Source organism: Corvus hawaiiensis, chromosome 30 (genome assembly GCF_020740725.1).
Source record: "Corvus hawaiiensis isolate bCorHaw1 chromosome 30, bCorHaw1.pri.cur, whole genome shotgun sequence".
NCBI lineage: Eukaryota > Metazoa > Chordata > Aves > Passeriformes > Corvidae > Corvus > Corvus hawaiiensis.
In genome coordinates this window covers 14,458,007-14,475,320 of record NC_063242.1, presented here as the reverse complement: position 1 = coordinate 14,475,320, position 17,314 = coordinate 14,458,007, and the positions used below count along the sequence as shown (strand labels likewise).

The 17,314-nt window shown below is 39.2% G+C and overlaps 1 protein-coding gene across 12 annotated transcripts in view; it reads right to left on the bottom strand.

Annotated features, from left to right (window-relative positions):
- PPP4R1 (protein phosphatase 4 regulatory subunit 1) overlaps positions 1 to 17,314 on the bottom strand; it is a 65,523-nt gene that overhangs the window by 22,136 nt on the left and 26,073 nt on the right. For 11 of the 12 annotated variants that reach the window (XM_048289246.1, XM_048289249.1, XM_048289248.1 and 8 more), the window contains 5 exons: positions 7,045 to 7,187; positions 5,524 to 5,670; positions 3,840 to 3,947; positions 3,008 to 3,073; positions 739 to 897 (listed from right to left, as the gene is read on the bottom strand). In XM_048289246.1, the coding sequence (XP_048145203.1) occupies positions 739 to 897; positions 3,008 to 3,073; positions 3,840 to 3,947; positions 5,524 to 5,670; positions 7,045 to 7,187 (623 nt within the window). The remainder of the gene's footprint in view (positions 1 to 738; positions 898 to 3,007; positions 3,074 to 3,839; positions 3,948 to 5,523; positions 5,671 to 7,044; positions 7,188 to 17,314) is intronic. The other variant, XM_048289254.1, reaches the window with a different exon arrangement.

Sequence of the window (17,314 nt, the reverse complement as noted above, 5' to 3'; positions counted from 1 at the left end):
ACAATTCTCTATCTCAATTTTTGTTATTTGATTAATTCTGCTGGGCTACAACTTCCATGACTTTCCAAGATCCACGAGTTCATGCTTCTGTACAGATGATCCTTGGCTGTTGGAAGCAGTCTGCTCAATAACAAACTTAAGGTTTAAGAGTAGATCTTCAAGAAGACAAATAATAAAAAAAATCCTGAACAACCAAAAAATACAACCCCAAAAAACAAATGAAAAATACAACCCCAAATCCCATCCAACAAACCCCCTTCCCCCTCCCCCCAGAAAACAAAAACCCACTGCACAGGAAACAATGAAGATTTAAATAATAAAGAAATTCCCCATGGATAATACCCAAAACACCCACAAAACCAAAAACCAATCAAACCCCAAACCAACAACAAACTCCACTATCCCCTCCCCCAAAAAAGGACACAGTGGTAGGGAACCTGAAAAAGTACAGATATATTATAATTAATTTTCCAGTTTTGTTAATGATTCTCAGCAATGTTAAGTCACAGGCAGTTCTGTAGCTAAAACAAGCTAGTCCCAGTTCTTCTTACATGCTGCAGTGAAAATGTGAGGGACTCTCTACACCCATCAATGAACTAACCAGTCTAAGAACAATTTTGCTTGAGGTGCGTGAAACAGGTTTAATTATTCACAACCATGAGAAGTTTTACACATGGAGTATTGCAGTAAAATCCTTCAAATAAGACAGTTATTCAAAAAATAAAAAGCAATTCTTACCCATCGTGAAGGATCACTAATCAAATTAATAAAAAGGGTTGACAATTTTGTCCTCCGGACTTCCTGTGATGTTGCACAAGAAACTGCCATGAAGCACTCAGCACAGGCTTTTCTAACTCCCCACACATTATCAGAGCAGAGCTGGAAAAACCTCGGCAGCTGTTAGGAACATAGTGAGTGAGTTTGCAAGTTTTAATAGGCAGCACTTGTTTCAAAACAAGTTCTCTTTTCACATTCATTTTCTTCACCTGGTTCTCCACCTTCATACTCAGATGCACAGTTTAACACTTGCAAGACAAAGAACACACATTCAGTAGCACCACCCTTCTAATCAGTTGCCTACGAATTACTTACAGACAAGGAAAATTAACCCGTCTGAAGAACGGCAAGAAAGTACTAACTCTTTAATCTGATTTACACCCCCAAAAAATCCACCAAAAAGCCCAACTTCAAAAATATCCCCAAGACCAACAAACCTCTCATAAGACAAGACCTCACGTCTACATCATTCTTTTAAAGCAGGGACAAGAAAAATAGTACTGGTGCATAGTTAGGAAGAAATTCTTAACTGTGAGGATGGTGAGGCACTGGAACACATTTCCCAGGTAGATTGTGGATGCCCCAAACCTGGAAGTGTTCAAAGGCCAGGTGGATAAGGCCTCAAGCAACCTGATCTAGTGAAGGGCATCCCTGGCCATGGCAGGGGAGGTTGGAACTAAGTGATCTTTAAGATCCCTTCCAAACCATACAGTTTTTGATTCTACGATTAACATTTTACCTATCAGAGATCACTTCATATTCTTTGTGAGATTCTTACTGAAATGCAAAGGAACAGCATCTTCAGTAAGAAAAAACTTCTTTTCTACCTACACTCCTCATTGTTAGATTTATCAACTTCTGCCACCCTCTATCCTACAACGCAGGACATGAACTGCAAAGAGGAACAGGGGAATGAGAAAAAGACTGCATTTGCTCAAGAGAGAACATGCTGGAACAGAGCAGCGGTTTCATTAATAAAACTGAAGCACTTTGAAGGTGCTCAGGTGCTTGGGTGTTTTGAAACAGTAATGGTAAGGGCAGACAGAGTGCAGGTGAGGCACAGACATTGCCTTGGCTTGCAACAGGCACCGTGACAAAATACGAGTAATCCAATGGCTGTTGCTACAGCCTTGTTCACAGTTATTGATGTTCAGCTGCTCCTACTCTCTGCAGCCAAGTTCTCTGGACTTTGCCTCTAATCAAAAAAAGCTTTTAGGTTAGAAAATGAAGTTTTATCATTCAGCTTTTCACACCCCTCCTTTTATCCTAACAGTAATCCAAAAAGAGCAGAAAATGGCATTTTCTGTTACAGAAAGAGACCCCCAGCTGTCCTGCCACATGTTATTGCTTTCAAATGAAATAATCATCACTTTTTTATTTCATAGTAGTCTAATTGCACCCTCTACAGAGTTTTAATCCAAATTCATTACGCTAATCACTAAAAGGGCAGGTGTGTGAGAGAAATCAATTTACATCCCAAATCAGGAAGCATATGGGATGCAAATCCACACAACTAAACTTCATTACCAAATGACTTAAATCACTCAATAGCTGGAGAAAAATGCAGCAAATGCTGTAAGAGCATAAGAAATGCCTTGAGAGCCACAATAGGCCTATCTGTCCCAATGCCACAATTGCAAAAGGCTGCAGAGCCTCTGGTTGAAGTCATACCTGCATTTACACTTTGTCCATGTGAGTCCCTCACTAACTCAGGGCATTGATTCATCAGCCTCTGCTGGCCCTCAACAAGCTCACTGTCCACACTCCCATGAGGAAAAAACTTCAAGAGGGACCCCAGCGACTCCAAGCTGATTTCTGCTCTCTAGCCCTGTCACGTCTCCAAATCTAGCAACACCCACTAGCTCCCCGGACCCACCATGGAAATGTGGGCACAGTTAAGGATCCTCTTCTCACCCTTCAGCCCAGTTCCCTGCTTTTCCACTTTGAATTTGTCCCTCTTCTCTTTATTTCATTTGTTATTGCCGAGATTCATTTATTTCCTTTACATTTTTTTCTCTTTCCCTCCTTTCCAGGAGGCTGTTTAAGGCAGGAAAACTGACTTGAAGAGATTAAATCAATACGTAAGCCTCAACATTCCCAGCACTTTATTCCCCCCATCCCACACTCCCCCTGTATCTGCAATCTCTCATGAGCTGCCCTTCTTCTGTACCTTGTCTGGCTCCACTCCTGAATTGTATTAAAAAGAAAAACCCTTTCAGAAATGGCTTACCAGCATTTCTTCGGTGGCTTGCTGTCCAACCACGCTGCAGATATCTCCAAAATTGGCTGCACATACCTTGCAGACAGAATGCAACAAATAATGACTAAGACCACAGTTTTAATACAGCCAAATCAAAGGGGAAAAAAACAAAGTAACTTTTAAAACCATAGAAACATGCCTTGGTGCAAACTCATCATAAGCTACTTTCCCATTCCATCACTTTCCATGATTTAAAAAAAATAAATAGTTTACTTTTTCTTCAAAATTAATCAGTCTTTTTTAATCATAGAAGAACCCCAGAACTTAAATGAAGAGAGGATAAAATGCATTGAAAGTGCTGTCAAAATAAAGAACACATGCAGTTATCAAGGCATATAAGCTATTCAATGGCAGGATGAGACCAAAGCACAGCCTGCACACCGAAATACCATGATGGAGTACTGGTTTACTTCATCTTCAATGAAGATGAGCACCTTTAATTCCATCTACACATAGAAATATGAGCTCAGGTGGCTGATGCTGTATCAGCTACAGCTGGTTCATGTTTTCATGGCTACCAACACAATCATAAGGACATATGCCGAATCACACTGCAGCTATCTACAGCATAAGGACAAGCAGATTCTTTCTTTGTTTCTAGTAATAAGGGCAGTGATTCTGGAAAAAGATCTGTGTCAAATATCAAAATCTGTGGAAATGTGAACTACAAAAACCCCCATAGCTTTCACTTACACATGTTACAAATGAGATCTACCAGCAAAGTTTCTTAGTCACATGCACGTTTCCAAGCCCATGACATGTTTTTCACAGATAATCGGGACCAGACGCTCATAGGTCATACCTTACGAACATGAAACATCCTGCAGTCACAGCACATCTCGCAAAACCTGGGAAGCACAAGTCTTTCCGTGATGTCCTTTCCAACCATGGAGGCCATTTTGCACATAATCTAACAACAAGACAGACACTAATCAGGGGTGCTTGCATGACACACCATTCTGTGTCAGCTAAACCGAGGCTTTTTACATCTACTTGTCATTCTGATGAACATAATTTTATTGAAAACAAAACCCCATTTGAATTGAAAAGGTGCGGCCTCTTCTACAGAAAAATGGTTCCCCTACATTTCCTTGTCATGACACAACACAGGTGTAGAAGATGACATTGGTCTTCCACAAAACTGAATCAAATTCCCAGCTAACAAAGATAACTGAACCCCCAGAAATTACTTTTATATGTTACCAGACTTCTTAAAAAAAAAAAAAAAAAATACAAGATTCTTTCACTATTGCAATACTTAATGAACGTATATGTGTACAATTAACAGAAAATTATTGACAGTTAATATGCTTAAGAGACTTCTGAGTCCTGTATGGTTTAAAAATTAATTACAACACTCTACACTGCATATATGCAACTCCCAAACATAAAATTCCCAAAGAAACGTATCACACCAAAAAAAGAACTCTTCCCTCTTAACTACTCTTTCATTCTGATTTGTACTGAAACTTGAGAAAATAAAATATCTTTAAAAAGCTAAAATAATTTTTTGTATACCTTTCCCAATCATGTCAGTAGAACTACTTACATTAATTCTCCTATAATAACAAATGATGGCTTTTTTAACCTCTAGGGGGTTGATGAGCTACAGAAATTTCTGTCAAGTTTCAATACCTTCAAAACCACGAAGACAGATAAAAATAATCTGCTTATACTTTATTCCCTAATGTGGTCGTAAGCTTCATCAAGAAGCACTAGAAATTTGGTGCCAAATACAACAGTGCTGGGGCCTGGTTATTGTTTATCAGTCCAGCCAAAGTAGGAAAGTGAAATATTAAATGAGGTCTCTCTCAAGCAGAAAGAAAAAAAAAAAAAATCACCCAGCAAAAAGCATCAATATAAATTGCAAAAACCCAAAGGAAACAAAAAGGCATACATTTTCTGCCATCTCTCCATTATAAATTAACTAATCTGCTTACTATTTTAATTCAACACATAAATTTTAATTACGAAGGTTGTGTCTAATGCAAAACAAGAAAACCACCAACCAACCAACCATGAGGTAATCAACCCAGATGCTTATTACTTTGTCCAACAAAACAAAATCAATAAAGAGAACAAGACATACAGTAAAGAGCAACATGGCTGAGGCATTAAAGCTTTTGCACTGATGGATATTTTCCACACAGGCAATTTAAACTTCCATAAAACAAACAGGCAAACCTTCAAAAAACTAAAAAGCCAACACAGCAGATGCTTTAGGAGTCCATAAAATGAACCCCCTGCACTGTCTTGTCCAGCTGGGTTTGGTTTTTTTTACAGCATATATGAGTACTGAATCTAAACTTGACCAGAGTGCACAGCACTGACACAGCATGGGTAAAGTTACAGATTTGCTATGGAGAAGGAATATAACATTTTCTCTTCAGTAACGGCTGTGCAACTTGGAAACACACCACCACCACCACTGCATCAAGCATTCAGGCAAACCTTAGGCTGTTTGATTTGGTACTGCTGTTACTTACAGCCACAGCTTCTGTCTTCACATCATCATTGCTGTCTGGAGCTGTCAGATCTATCAGCACAGGACACACTTTGGTCTCCACATCGTATCTCTCGATGAGCTCTTGCTCCAACAGCACTAACAACGCTGCCTGGCTTGTTTTTCTTACCTGCCATAAAAAGACAAAAACTGAACCAACGAACTCACAGAGAGGTTTTTTACTGAAATACATGTGTCCTGTGTTTTGGAAGCTGTACCTGCATACCAACACACAGCAGTGCTAACTGCACCCAATGAGAGGACAAGTGCTCCACAAGCACTTTTGCAAGCACTTTACGTTTGCTGTCCTGTGTTTTGGGAAGTATGGAGGTGGACAGCTGCCTTAGTTGACAATATGAGGGTGTTTCTTGGGTTCAAACACAGCTTATTTTAATGTCAAAAAGAGCAATCATGGCAAAGCTCATGCAAAGCATGAGGAAAAAGCAGCACAATTAATGGAGAGTAACAAGATTCTGAGGAATGTGAATTTTACTTAACAAATCCTCTTTTTCTGAGATTAACAAGAAATAGGCTGGCAAGGAATAATTGCATTTATTTCCAATGCTTTTAAATTCTGAGACACAATTTTGCTTAGTCACTTTTTTTTTTTAAATTGTACAAAAGTAAGATACCCATTATTGACTTCATAGCTGGCTAACCCCTGCCTCTCAAAGGAGTAATTTCATCAGAAGAGAAAACATTCCATACAGCAAGAGACTACATACACTGCAATGCAGCCATTTCGGAAACACCTTTGAGTTTGTTTCAGAGATCTGCAGCCCAATGAACTATCCAACAGAGGATAAAACAATCAAAAGAATCACTGAATCTTGAAGCAAGAGAACATCAAACAAGAGTAGAGTTGTGGTATTACACATGAATTAGCAAAGCAACTAGGTTTGGGTAGCTATTATTAACTATGTAAATTTTGAGAAGGGCAAGGAAAAAAGTGACAAACTCAAGAGGCCAAAAATACTGAAAATAATGTATCAATGAGCATTAATACAGTCTGAAATGACTGGAGAAGCCTCAAGAAAGCTCTGGACAAGCTAATTTATACCTGCAGAGAAACAAACCACATGACTTCAATCCAAAACCCTTATTGGATTGATATACAAATAACTGGTCATGAAGGTACATAATGGTGTTAAAAAACGGAATTATACCTAGCACCCAATTTTTCATTACTATTGTTCCTTTTTGCCAGAATTTAAATTATGTAAGCTTGTCTAAATGATTGATTTTGTCCATATGAATAAAATACCAGATAAAAGGCCCCAAATCAGGACAGATCACGTTAGATGTAAAAAACTGTCATTACATTTTCTTTAAAATTTTATCTTTAGTATTTTCTTTAAATAAATTCATAGTACCGTGTATTTCATGTCCATTCAAAAACCTTATATCCTGAAATATTACACACTTGTACAATGCTAAATTTAAATAATGTGGCATCACAACATCTATTTCACCAGATAGTAAACTGCTCCTACAAGAAACTTACCTGGTTATTCTGGTCAGCGAGGTATCGCACCACAATAGGTAGCAAGTATTTGGAAAAAGCATAAGGGATTGAAGGTCTGTTTTCTTGACAGAACATAGCAATATGAGGGACCTGTTCCATCAGTTCTGCCCGCACTGTTGGCTCTGTAAGGGTCAAAACCAAACCAAAAAAAGGCACAATATATGTTTACAAGCATGCTCCCAGATACTGCCAGAGAAAACTTTTTACAATCCTCAAAATTGCAACTACTAGAAAAAGAGATTCAGTAGGACATTATTACATGCCCAACTTCTCCACAGGAATAAAAAAAAAAAAATCAGAACTAAGTACTTCTGCCCTTTAAGGATTTGCTGAGATATGCAGTTACCAGCTGTCAACTGATTATCTATAAAAAGACATAACAAAACCCTTCAATTACTCTCAAATTACACTAAATTGATTTACAATACTTTAAATAATAAGATGTATATGTCACAGGATAGATACATATGCCTTACTAAATTTTCACCTAAATGTTGTTCAGGAAAAACTTAATGGTATGACCTGAACCATCTTCCCTGGAATACTTGTAATTAACATGATTCATTAAAAATACGACCTTTTGTTAAACAGAAGCATGCAACATGCATTTGTATTTAACGTGGCAAACGTGTGCAGCACTTGGATTTCTTGAACACTGGCTACAAGAGTAAACTCAGGTCTGAATAAAACATAACAAAGACAAAGCAAGTCCCCTGCTGTGTCCAGTCTTTTCTTCACTGAGGACAATGAGAACAGAAAAAATAACTGAACACAAAATAATTAAATGCCTATGGGCTCCAATCTTTCACTATAGACTTAAATTGCTTGTCCTATAGAAAAACAAACCAAAATCAGAGTTGGAGGGGACCTTATAGATCATCTAGTTCCAACCCCTGGGGGGTACGGCTTCCACTAGACCAGGTTGCTCAAAGCCCCATCCAACCTGGCTTTGAACACTCCCAGGGATCCTCTGTGAAGTTTATGAATTGCTGACCAAGTTGCAAAATACAAAATGAAGTCTCAGATCAATCAGTATTGTATAGGTTCATTGTTCATGATAATGAAGTAAAAAATATCTTCCAGTCTGCTCTGTATCTCTTCCCAAATGTTATCAAGAACACACAGGAGAAAAACCTTTTTATTTAAACTTCAGATGTTCTGAAACATGTGGAGGTTGAACCCCATAAGCAACACAGGCATCCTGAAGTTCGTACTGAAGAAGTCAGATCCTGAAGAACACTACACAAACTACATGCAAGCAGATCTGAGTTAACAAAAATTCACACCTTAACAAAATGCTGAACTCTAGTCTAGCGATCAAACACTACATTTGTAGCACTAAACCTAACAGCTGACCAGAATACACACCTGTAACTAGGACAAACTCATAGTTAATGAGATTATTAATTCTGAACTCCATATCATATTAGTGCAAACAAAGAAAATGCTCCTACTGCAGTAACTCATCTTTTGCTTCCTTATAAAAATTTGCCAGAGCAGATCTTAGAACACAAGGAAGATAAGGTGCAGCTGTTCATTAGGATGAGGTTTTCTCAGGGTGGCATGGGGGGGGTCAACCGAAGTAAATCCGGTCCTTTCAAGAGCCAAGCTGGCAAAAATATCTGTTTTCTTCCTACATTTAATTCAGTTCTGGTCCTCTTATCTGACAAGGCCTGGCTTCTTCAATTCTGGAAGAGGGACTGGAAATGTGCCTGAAAAAGAAGTCTTTTTACATGCCAACTTTCACACGTCAGCATGTTTTTTTCCACCTCTGTGACAACCTGCCAAAGGCGGCTAAGCTAAAGAGGCCTTGCAAACACCCTCCATCTGCAACCGCCCAGTATCCACTGAAAGCAGAGCAACTGCAGATGGAAGCCCTTCCTTGCTGAGTACATTTTGACATAGAGAAAGACATTATCTTTGCAAACAGGCTGTACACAGCCCCTCTCCCAAGAGCAACTTGTTTGAAAAGGCTGCAGATGGCAAACAAAGCAGAATGAGGAACCATCAGGCTGGGCAAGGAGAGGTGAAAACTTGATATACAAGCAATGGGAACCAGTGCCCAAAGCCAGGGCTGGAGAAGCTCATGCCCACCTTTCTCATAAGGCTGTTATTTCAAGACATGCCCAGGACATGATCTACGGGTACAAGAGACTTATGTAACAACACTTATCCCTGGGATCTTGCTCTCCCCTCTTAGGACTCCTAAAAGTTTCCTGTGGCAGAAAGAAGATGACCTGGGTGGGGGAAGTGGGACAGAGGGTTAAGGGGATGGAGAGTAAGCAAAACCAGTCTGACTGAGGCTGCATGTTTGGCAGCAGTGCTTCTTAAATGGCTTCTAAATTTGCTTCAGGCAGTTCCCACCCTCCCAGACACAAAACCTACAGCTTCCATTTATGCCAATGCTACTGTTCATGCAGCCAAACAATAAACCATATCAAAGAACTGATCTAGCTGATGCAGCTTTTGCCTCACCACAGCAGCATCATTAAACAGCAAGAACTGGCACTTAATATTGATCTCCCAGTGCAATCACACAATTCTCTCAAGTAGCAGAACTGTCTGATGATGGAAGCAAGCAAGTGATGGTAAAAGAAGGTGCTGGGACTGAGGGAAAGAAGCAAAATGCTGAGAAAGCCAATTTATTCCTTTGCCTAGTGTGAGGCTCCACAGAGTAACTGCACACTACTCATTTGATTACAGTCTGAACTCCATCTTGATGCTGAAGAAATACCTCTGCAATCAAAGCCAACAAGAACTCTGTGTTAAGCATATCAAGAGCTGTATACATACTTTGGACACTAGGCACTCAAAACAGGCAGACAGTTTTGATACCTCTTTGATACCTCTACAGTTTGCCCACCCACTGATAAAGCAATGGCAAGACTCCCTTTCCCCAAATTGATGAGGTTTGCTGTGAAACTGGATTAATAAATTTCTTTATGAAGCACTCCAGTAAGAGTGCAGTATGTAAAAATAATGAGATCCTTTTCCTTCAGAACAGGGTTCATCTATTATGCAGCACTTATGTCAGCCGCCTGACAATACTAAAGATCTGCAGATGTAAAGTGAGCCCCTTTCTTCCTGAGCTACTAAGTCAGCTCTGGCTTTGTGAGGAACATGGGCACATGAGACGATGCAATTAAAGATTTGAAAAATTCATGCCCAGGAATGAATTAGAACTGTAAAGTCACCTTAGTTCTTACATTCCCTAACTTTTAAGTAAGTACACAGCTCTGGGATCTTTGTAAGGTCGATTCAAAGCAACAAACAAGGAGCGCTGTGTAGGGAACTGGCTGTGTAACACAACACCGTAATTCACCATCAAAAGGCATTTGTGCTGTTCTGGGGAATTACTGCTGCTATGCAAGAACCTGAACCTTAAGCTTACCAATTTAGATAAGAGCTCAATTCTTCCAAAGGCTGAAGCATATGTTCCACTGTGTACTGAATAGAGCCTAATCTCGCAGTCTGATGCAGTTACAGTAGAGCTTTTTTTTGTATTATGTTTCTTTAAGACCAAAGCCACAACACCAAAAAAATCCACTGAAGTCAGAGAGCTTTCTCATTCCCTTCATCTATTCCTCAGCTTTGTCTTTAGCTTAAACAGCTGGCAGCTCCAAACAGGGATTCCAGGAGGCTTCAATACATGGCAGCATTTGCCATTTCAGTTTACACTTCCCTGTTGTTTATAACCAAATTTGCAGCTTGGTCATTCTGTTGGTTTTGGCTGGGACAACGTTAATTTTCTTCATGGTAGCTGGTACGGGGCCATGGTTTTGATTTTTGCAGGAAACGGTGTTGGTAACTCAGGGATGTTTTAGTTATTGCTGAGCAGCACTTACACAGAGCCAGGGCCTCTTCTGCCTCTCACCCCACCCCACCAGCAATCAGCAGGAGAGGCACAAGAAGCTGGGAGGGGACACAGTCAGGACAGCTGATCCCAAATGACCACATGGGCACCCCAGACCATGGTGTCACGCTTGTCATATAGGGCTGAGGGAAGGAGGAGGAACAGAGGGAAGTTTGGAATGGTGGTATTTATCATCCCAAGTCACTGTCAGGTATGATGGAGCCCTGTTCTCCTGGGGACGGCTGAACACCTGCCTGCCCACAGGTCATGTTGCAGTGAGGACCATAAGCATTACCCTGGGTTGTTATGTTCCGTGCTCATAAATTTAAGGCAGCTTAAACACAGTTTCCAGCACAAATCCAAAACATGGCCCAATATTAGTTACTATGAAGAAAATTACCTCAGCCAAAACCAGCAGAGTTATCAACACAGTGAAGAGTGCACAGCAGTTACATGTAGCTTCTTAAAGCACAAGCTCATCCAGCTGGGGAATACGTCTGCACTCTGTATTTTTTGCACTGTACAATATAGTCAGGACCAGGCTTTCACACAGTATAAACAAAATCTGGGTGGAGAATTTTGTTTCACATCAAGTTTCTATTTTAGGCAGTCTGGAAAAATCTCTGTGTACAGCTAGGTTCTACATAACCCTTGCACGGAAAAGTATTTTTCTATTTGGCAGAGGAAGTATTTTTAAGTTTGAGAAGATCAGCATTATCTCCTGAAAGTACAAGTCTGTCTATTCCTTAAAGTAGCAATCTACTACAAAGAAACCCTGCAATTTGTTAAAACAAAAACTTTGAAAATAAATATTGATCTAAAAGACTAGATTTCCTTACTCATTAGCATTTTATTTCATTCTGTCCTATCTTGTGTATTATCTAGATACAGAATTACACTGAATTGAGTTTTAGGAATCAAGCAAAATTAAGAGAATGACAGAAGACAGTGGAAACAGCTTCCATTTCTTCTGTCCATGAAATAATTTTGAAAAGAGGTTTCCAGAATAAAATGACAGGGTCTACCTCTCTTTCATTTCCAGATCACACAAAACTATCAATATGTTTGAATCAACATCTCCAGAACCTGGGCAGACTTTTTTCTGCATAAACAAACCCTCAGTTTTAGCTATTTCACAAATGACCATTCAAATCAACATCCTAAACGGACTCCAAAACCATAGAAGTAATTTAACTGTTTCTTCTTCATTGATGAAAAAACACATTTCCCCTAAAATCTGACACCATCTCTCATGTAAAGTGCCAGCACGCTCACCCGGCTACCACTAGCACATACACTCAGCTTAGATATATAAATGTGTAATGTTTATTTCATCCCTGCTGAGTCTTCAGTTCACTCTCTATTCCACTTCAGCTATGAAGAAGTAAAACACCACCGTTAGCTGCATACTAGAAATTAAAAGGGGATTATTGTAGAACTGCACAGTATAATACCAGCTAATTGCTGCAGAGCAGTTATTTGTAAATTGAGTCATTATTCCAGAACCACCCCACAACTAGATTTATTGCACAATGCTTTATTCTGCAGCAATGCACAGTATTTAGAAAAAAGTCTGCAACACTTTCATTATCCCAATATGACCATTCTGGAATACAAGCAGCAGTGAATTTCCCCTGTATTTGTGAGGGGTTGCAAGGTTTTCGTGTTCCTGTATGTGGGGAACAACCACTGATGATGTTAAAGTTGCTTTAACTGACAATTTTTATCTATGTTTTAAGTACATCTGAATATTAATAATATTGCCCTTTGTTCTTATTAAGGGTTGTGAGCAACAGGGAAAGGTGTAAGTGCACGGCTTTGCATTAACACTTCTACTCTATAAAAAAAAATATTTCATAAAATCATGGGGTATCTTGAGTTTGAAGTGACCCACAAGAATCACCGAAGTCCAACTCTTGGCCTGCACAGCACTATCCCCAAGAGTCACACCATGTGCCTGAGAGCACTGTCCAAACACTTCTTAAACTCTGTCAGGCTTGGCGCTGTGACCACTTCCCTGGGGAGCCTGTTCCAGTGCCCAACCACCCTGTGGGTGAAGAAACTTTTCTTAATATCCAACCTAACCTTCCCCACTCTAACACAGCTTCATCTATCCTCTTCTTTCCCCAAATATAACTTTACATTTCCCTCATTTTCCTTCTACAAACACCCATATTTTCCCTTTCGATTTCTACCATTTCCCATTTCATCTTTCCCTCTGACTTTCCTCCCTCTTTCGAAGTTTAAAGAAAAGCTAGACAAGTGGAAATACACTGTAATCAGAGCCCATCCCTTTTAGCTTAGGAGTCCAGCAGAAAGGCTGATGTGTCTGACTCATGGGCTGCTTCAGTAGTCAGGTTCTTTTCTCCTAACCAGAAATGGATTTCATTACTGACTGGCAGAGCAGGGAGTGAAACACAAACTAATGAGGGAGGGTAAAGTCAGCGTTAGTCACTCATCAGATGCATGGAGAGACAAAGGAGGTTTACATCAAGAACAGGAAAAAAATCTTAGCGCAGCACGAGGTGGGAAATGAGGTATGGAAAATCCTGAAACATGAAGATGTGGAAGGGAAGAAAGTACAGCTGGAGATACTGACAGCTGGGAAAGGCAAATATTGCCTTCCCATTACTATTACTTACATATGAAGATTTTTGTTACATGAAATGCTGCAGTATACCAACACCAGTAACTGAACCTACATTAATAAAACCACTTAAGCACACTATTAAGTGATTACGGTTGTGAGGCCATCCACATTAAGCCTGATTATAGAGCTTCAAAACTTAATGACCGATTAGCCTAATAATTGTTTCCAAAATCAGATTGTTTTGGAAACTGCATTCACAACCGATTCTTTGCAGTAAAGAGACTACTTTTCATTCAGAAGAAAAACATTCTAGTTGGCTATATTCAGACAAATAGGCACCAGCCCTTCAGGATGCCATTTTGTTTTTCCCCCATCATTTCATTGGAAAGATATCTGTATGTATCTATTTCATAGTAAGCTAAATTACACATGTATTTTAGAAATGAAGATACAGACTCTCACTTTTAAAGAAACTTCAGAAGATAAGATTTAAAGCTTCTGGAGCCTCTTGCACACTAAGCAAAATGCCAATAATGCAGTAATTCAGGCTGGGGCTAACTTTCAAAGCCAGTTAATCGCACTTCAGCACACAATGATGAAATCTTGTATCATCTAAGCTACTCACAAGCTGGTACCAAATAAAAAATGTTTGAATTATACTAATTTACTTAAGTGAAAAAATCAGACATAAGGCCCTTGTTAAGCTCTCACAAGCCTGTGGCTAGTCTACATTTGAGAATGAAGAAGACCCAGCTGTTTTAACACAAAGATAAGCATTTTTAATCTAGCAAGGGTTTATGGGGGATAACTTAACATTTGCCAAGCTCTGGGCTTCTACACCAAACTGCTTCCCGGCTTGCATAGATTCAAAGACACCGTAAAAACATCTAAGTGGGAAGTCATACCCAACACCCCTAAAGAAACAGAGAAATTACAAAGTGATTGAACAGCAGATTCAAAAGCAGTGCAAAGTATCTCAGTAGCTGCCACTACTCTAGGAAACTTGGTACCAAAGACAGTAGGGAAGTCTAGAGTTTAGGTCTCAAAAATCCCCAAATCCCACAGCAGAATCACAGATTTAACAGCAACACCCAACTACAGCAATGAAGACAAGCTCTGAAGTCTTCCAAAGTCAGATCTGGAGAATAACTTTCTTTAGCAATGGGCCTTGTGGGCAGCAGGTTATTCCCCAAATGCCACTCATGGGTTCCCTCCATGGAACAGCTGTTCTGTGCTGCCATGTACATACAACAGCAGCACATGATACCAGGGCAGGGCAAATCCTGTGCTCTGCCAGCACTGGGAGCAGCTCATTTTCAGTACCACCTGAAGTGGGTATTTTTTCCCAGGAGAGACACACCAGTGATTCTAAGGCTGCAAGTGTAAACTGGAACTAATTCGTTACCCACATGTAAACTGGAATTAATTCATTAGGAGGAGTGCAAACTACCCTGTCAGGACAAGATACACTTTATACCATTTTTATGTGCAGACACGATGCTAATCAAAACTCTCTTTCACAAAATACAATTCACTACAACTCTACTCGGAGTCCAAATGAGTTTCCACCAAAAGCTATTTCTTTCAGATTTTTTTTTTGACAAAAAGTTTTTATAAAACCAGTTTTACAGCTAATATTTGCTTTTGCCATTATGCCTCAAAAAATTCAAGTCTTGGCTAGCCAGCTGGGATCTCAAGATATGTATCAATCATAGCAAACCATACTCTCATGATTTTTTTTGAGCCTTTCATCCTACAATCATATATTTGGACCCAGTATTTTTCTAGTAAAGATTAATTTTTATTCCACATTAATACAGTATTCAGCACAACCAAGATTTACGTTCTTAAGACATTTAGGTTCTCAAAGTTTTGTCACAGTAGATAAAGAATGAAAATGATTGGAAATTCTCCTGCTTTTAAACACAGAAATGGCTGTCTCAGCATATCCCCAGCTTATGGAAAGGTATTAAAAACAACCAAAACAAACCTGAAAAAAAGCTAAAAAAACCCCCAAACCAACAAACCACAAAAGCAAAGAATTTTAAAAGAACCCTGAAATTGATTCTTTTTCAAGCAAAAACCATGTTTGAAAAACATCAGCCCAACTGTAAGACTTAGGAAGTTGCAAAGTAACAGGACAGAGGACTCCCGTGATAACTTCAGTATAGCTGGTATTTCTAGTTCACTGCTTTAGAAACCAGCATCAGTAGCCCAGAAAGAGAACAGATACTATAGCCTGGGTACATTCTTCAATTCCAACCTCATTATACCAACTACTGAAAAAAAAAAAGGAAAAGTACCTCGCTTTCTATGACTTGATTTGACAAGAGAAGACAAAGAACTCCAAATGTTAAAAGAACTGCCTAAGACTGACAAGTATCAACAATTAGAAGTGAAAAGACCTGCACTTAGTCGTAGTTTAGTTTGACTTCCAAGTTTGCTTTTATTTTTATTTATTTAAGCATTTAAACATGAAGGTTTGACTCCAGGACGGCTCTAACTATACAAATATCTTGCTCTAACCAGGCAAGTTAAAACACACAGACACTTTCACAACGTTTTCTTCTTCCAAATTCAGGGCCTTTTATGTTTTACAGAAAAATTGGAAAAAAATATCTTCAGTGGAAAGAAGCATCAGGCGAGACAAAAACTAATAGTAACAACCTTAAACATACACACACACAAAAACCAAAACCCCCACAAAAAAACCAAAACGCCAAAACAAAAAAAATAAACAAAACCCACTGTGCTGCAGTACGAATAATAGTCAAGCTCATATATTAAGAAGACACAAAGCAGATCTAGGTCCCTAATGAATTTTCACATGGTTTAAAACACAAGGATATCCTAATAACCTGTCTTACCGAAACCAGCCAAGTCCAATACTGCAACTGCTCGAGGCACAAGACTCACAGTTCAGTTTGCAGAAATTTTATTTGTGGGGCAGCTCCAGAATCCAGCACTACCAGTTTGGCAGATCTGAGACAACTTCTACAATGCAGGAAAAGCCTGAACTGCTGCTTTTACTGATGCTGAGAAAATATCAGCCCTGACTAAAAATGTACCCCACCCTTGTTAAAGACAACAAATTGATTTGAGCTCAACTCTTGGCTTCCACTGCATTTCTGCCTAAATAAACTTCAATTTGACACACTTAGTTGGTCACCAATGAAAAGCCTAAGGCTACAAGTTGCTGCAAGAGGCCATTTTCCCTTGGACACATCTGTCCTATTTTCTAAACTGAACTGGAGCTTCAGAAAGTTTCTGATGCTCAAAACTATTCACAGGGCCACACAAACAGGCAACTGTATATGCAGATTTCAGAAGCAGAGTTTTGCTAGCAAAGCACTCAAAAAACAGTAGCATGCCACTGTTCTCAATTAAAGACACATTTTATTGTGAGTGAATAGTGACTTTTTTTTCCCTTTTATAGAATCCTTGGAGAGGTACTCAATACAATTATGTAATGCTTACAACAGGTTACTTTTTCTGGCTAAACAAGGACATTCCCTCAGAAAATTAAAAACATGCATTTTAAATTAAGACAGTAATGACAGAATAACAGAAATCAGAAGAATATATTTTTACCCTTGGAAAGCATTATTTTCTTCAGTTCCAGAAGAAGGGAGAGAAACTAAGAGACGTTAAAGAGAAGAAACATTTTCTTCTCATTCAAGATTTAATACAAATTTCTCTCCATAGCACTCCACGACCAATGACAAAACAATGACCACATCTTTTCTGATGTTTTGCTGCTAGACTTTCTTCCTTCTGGTGTGTCAAGTGTACCAGCTATGTTGAAA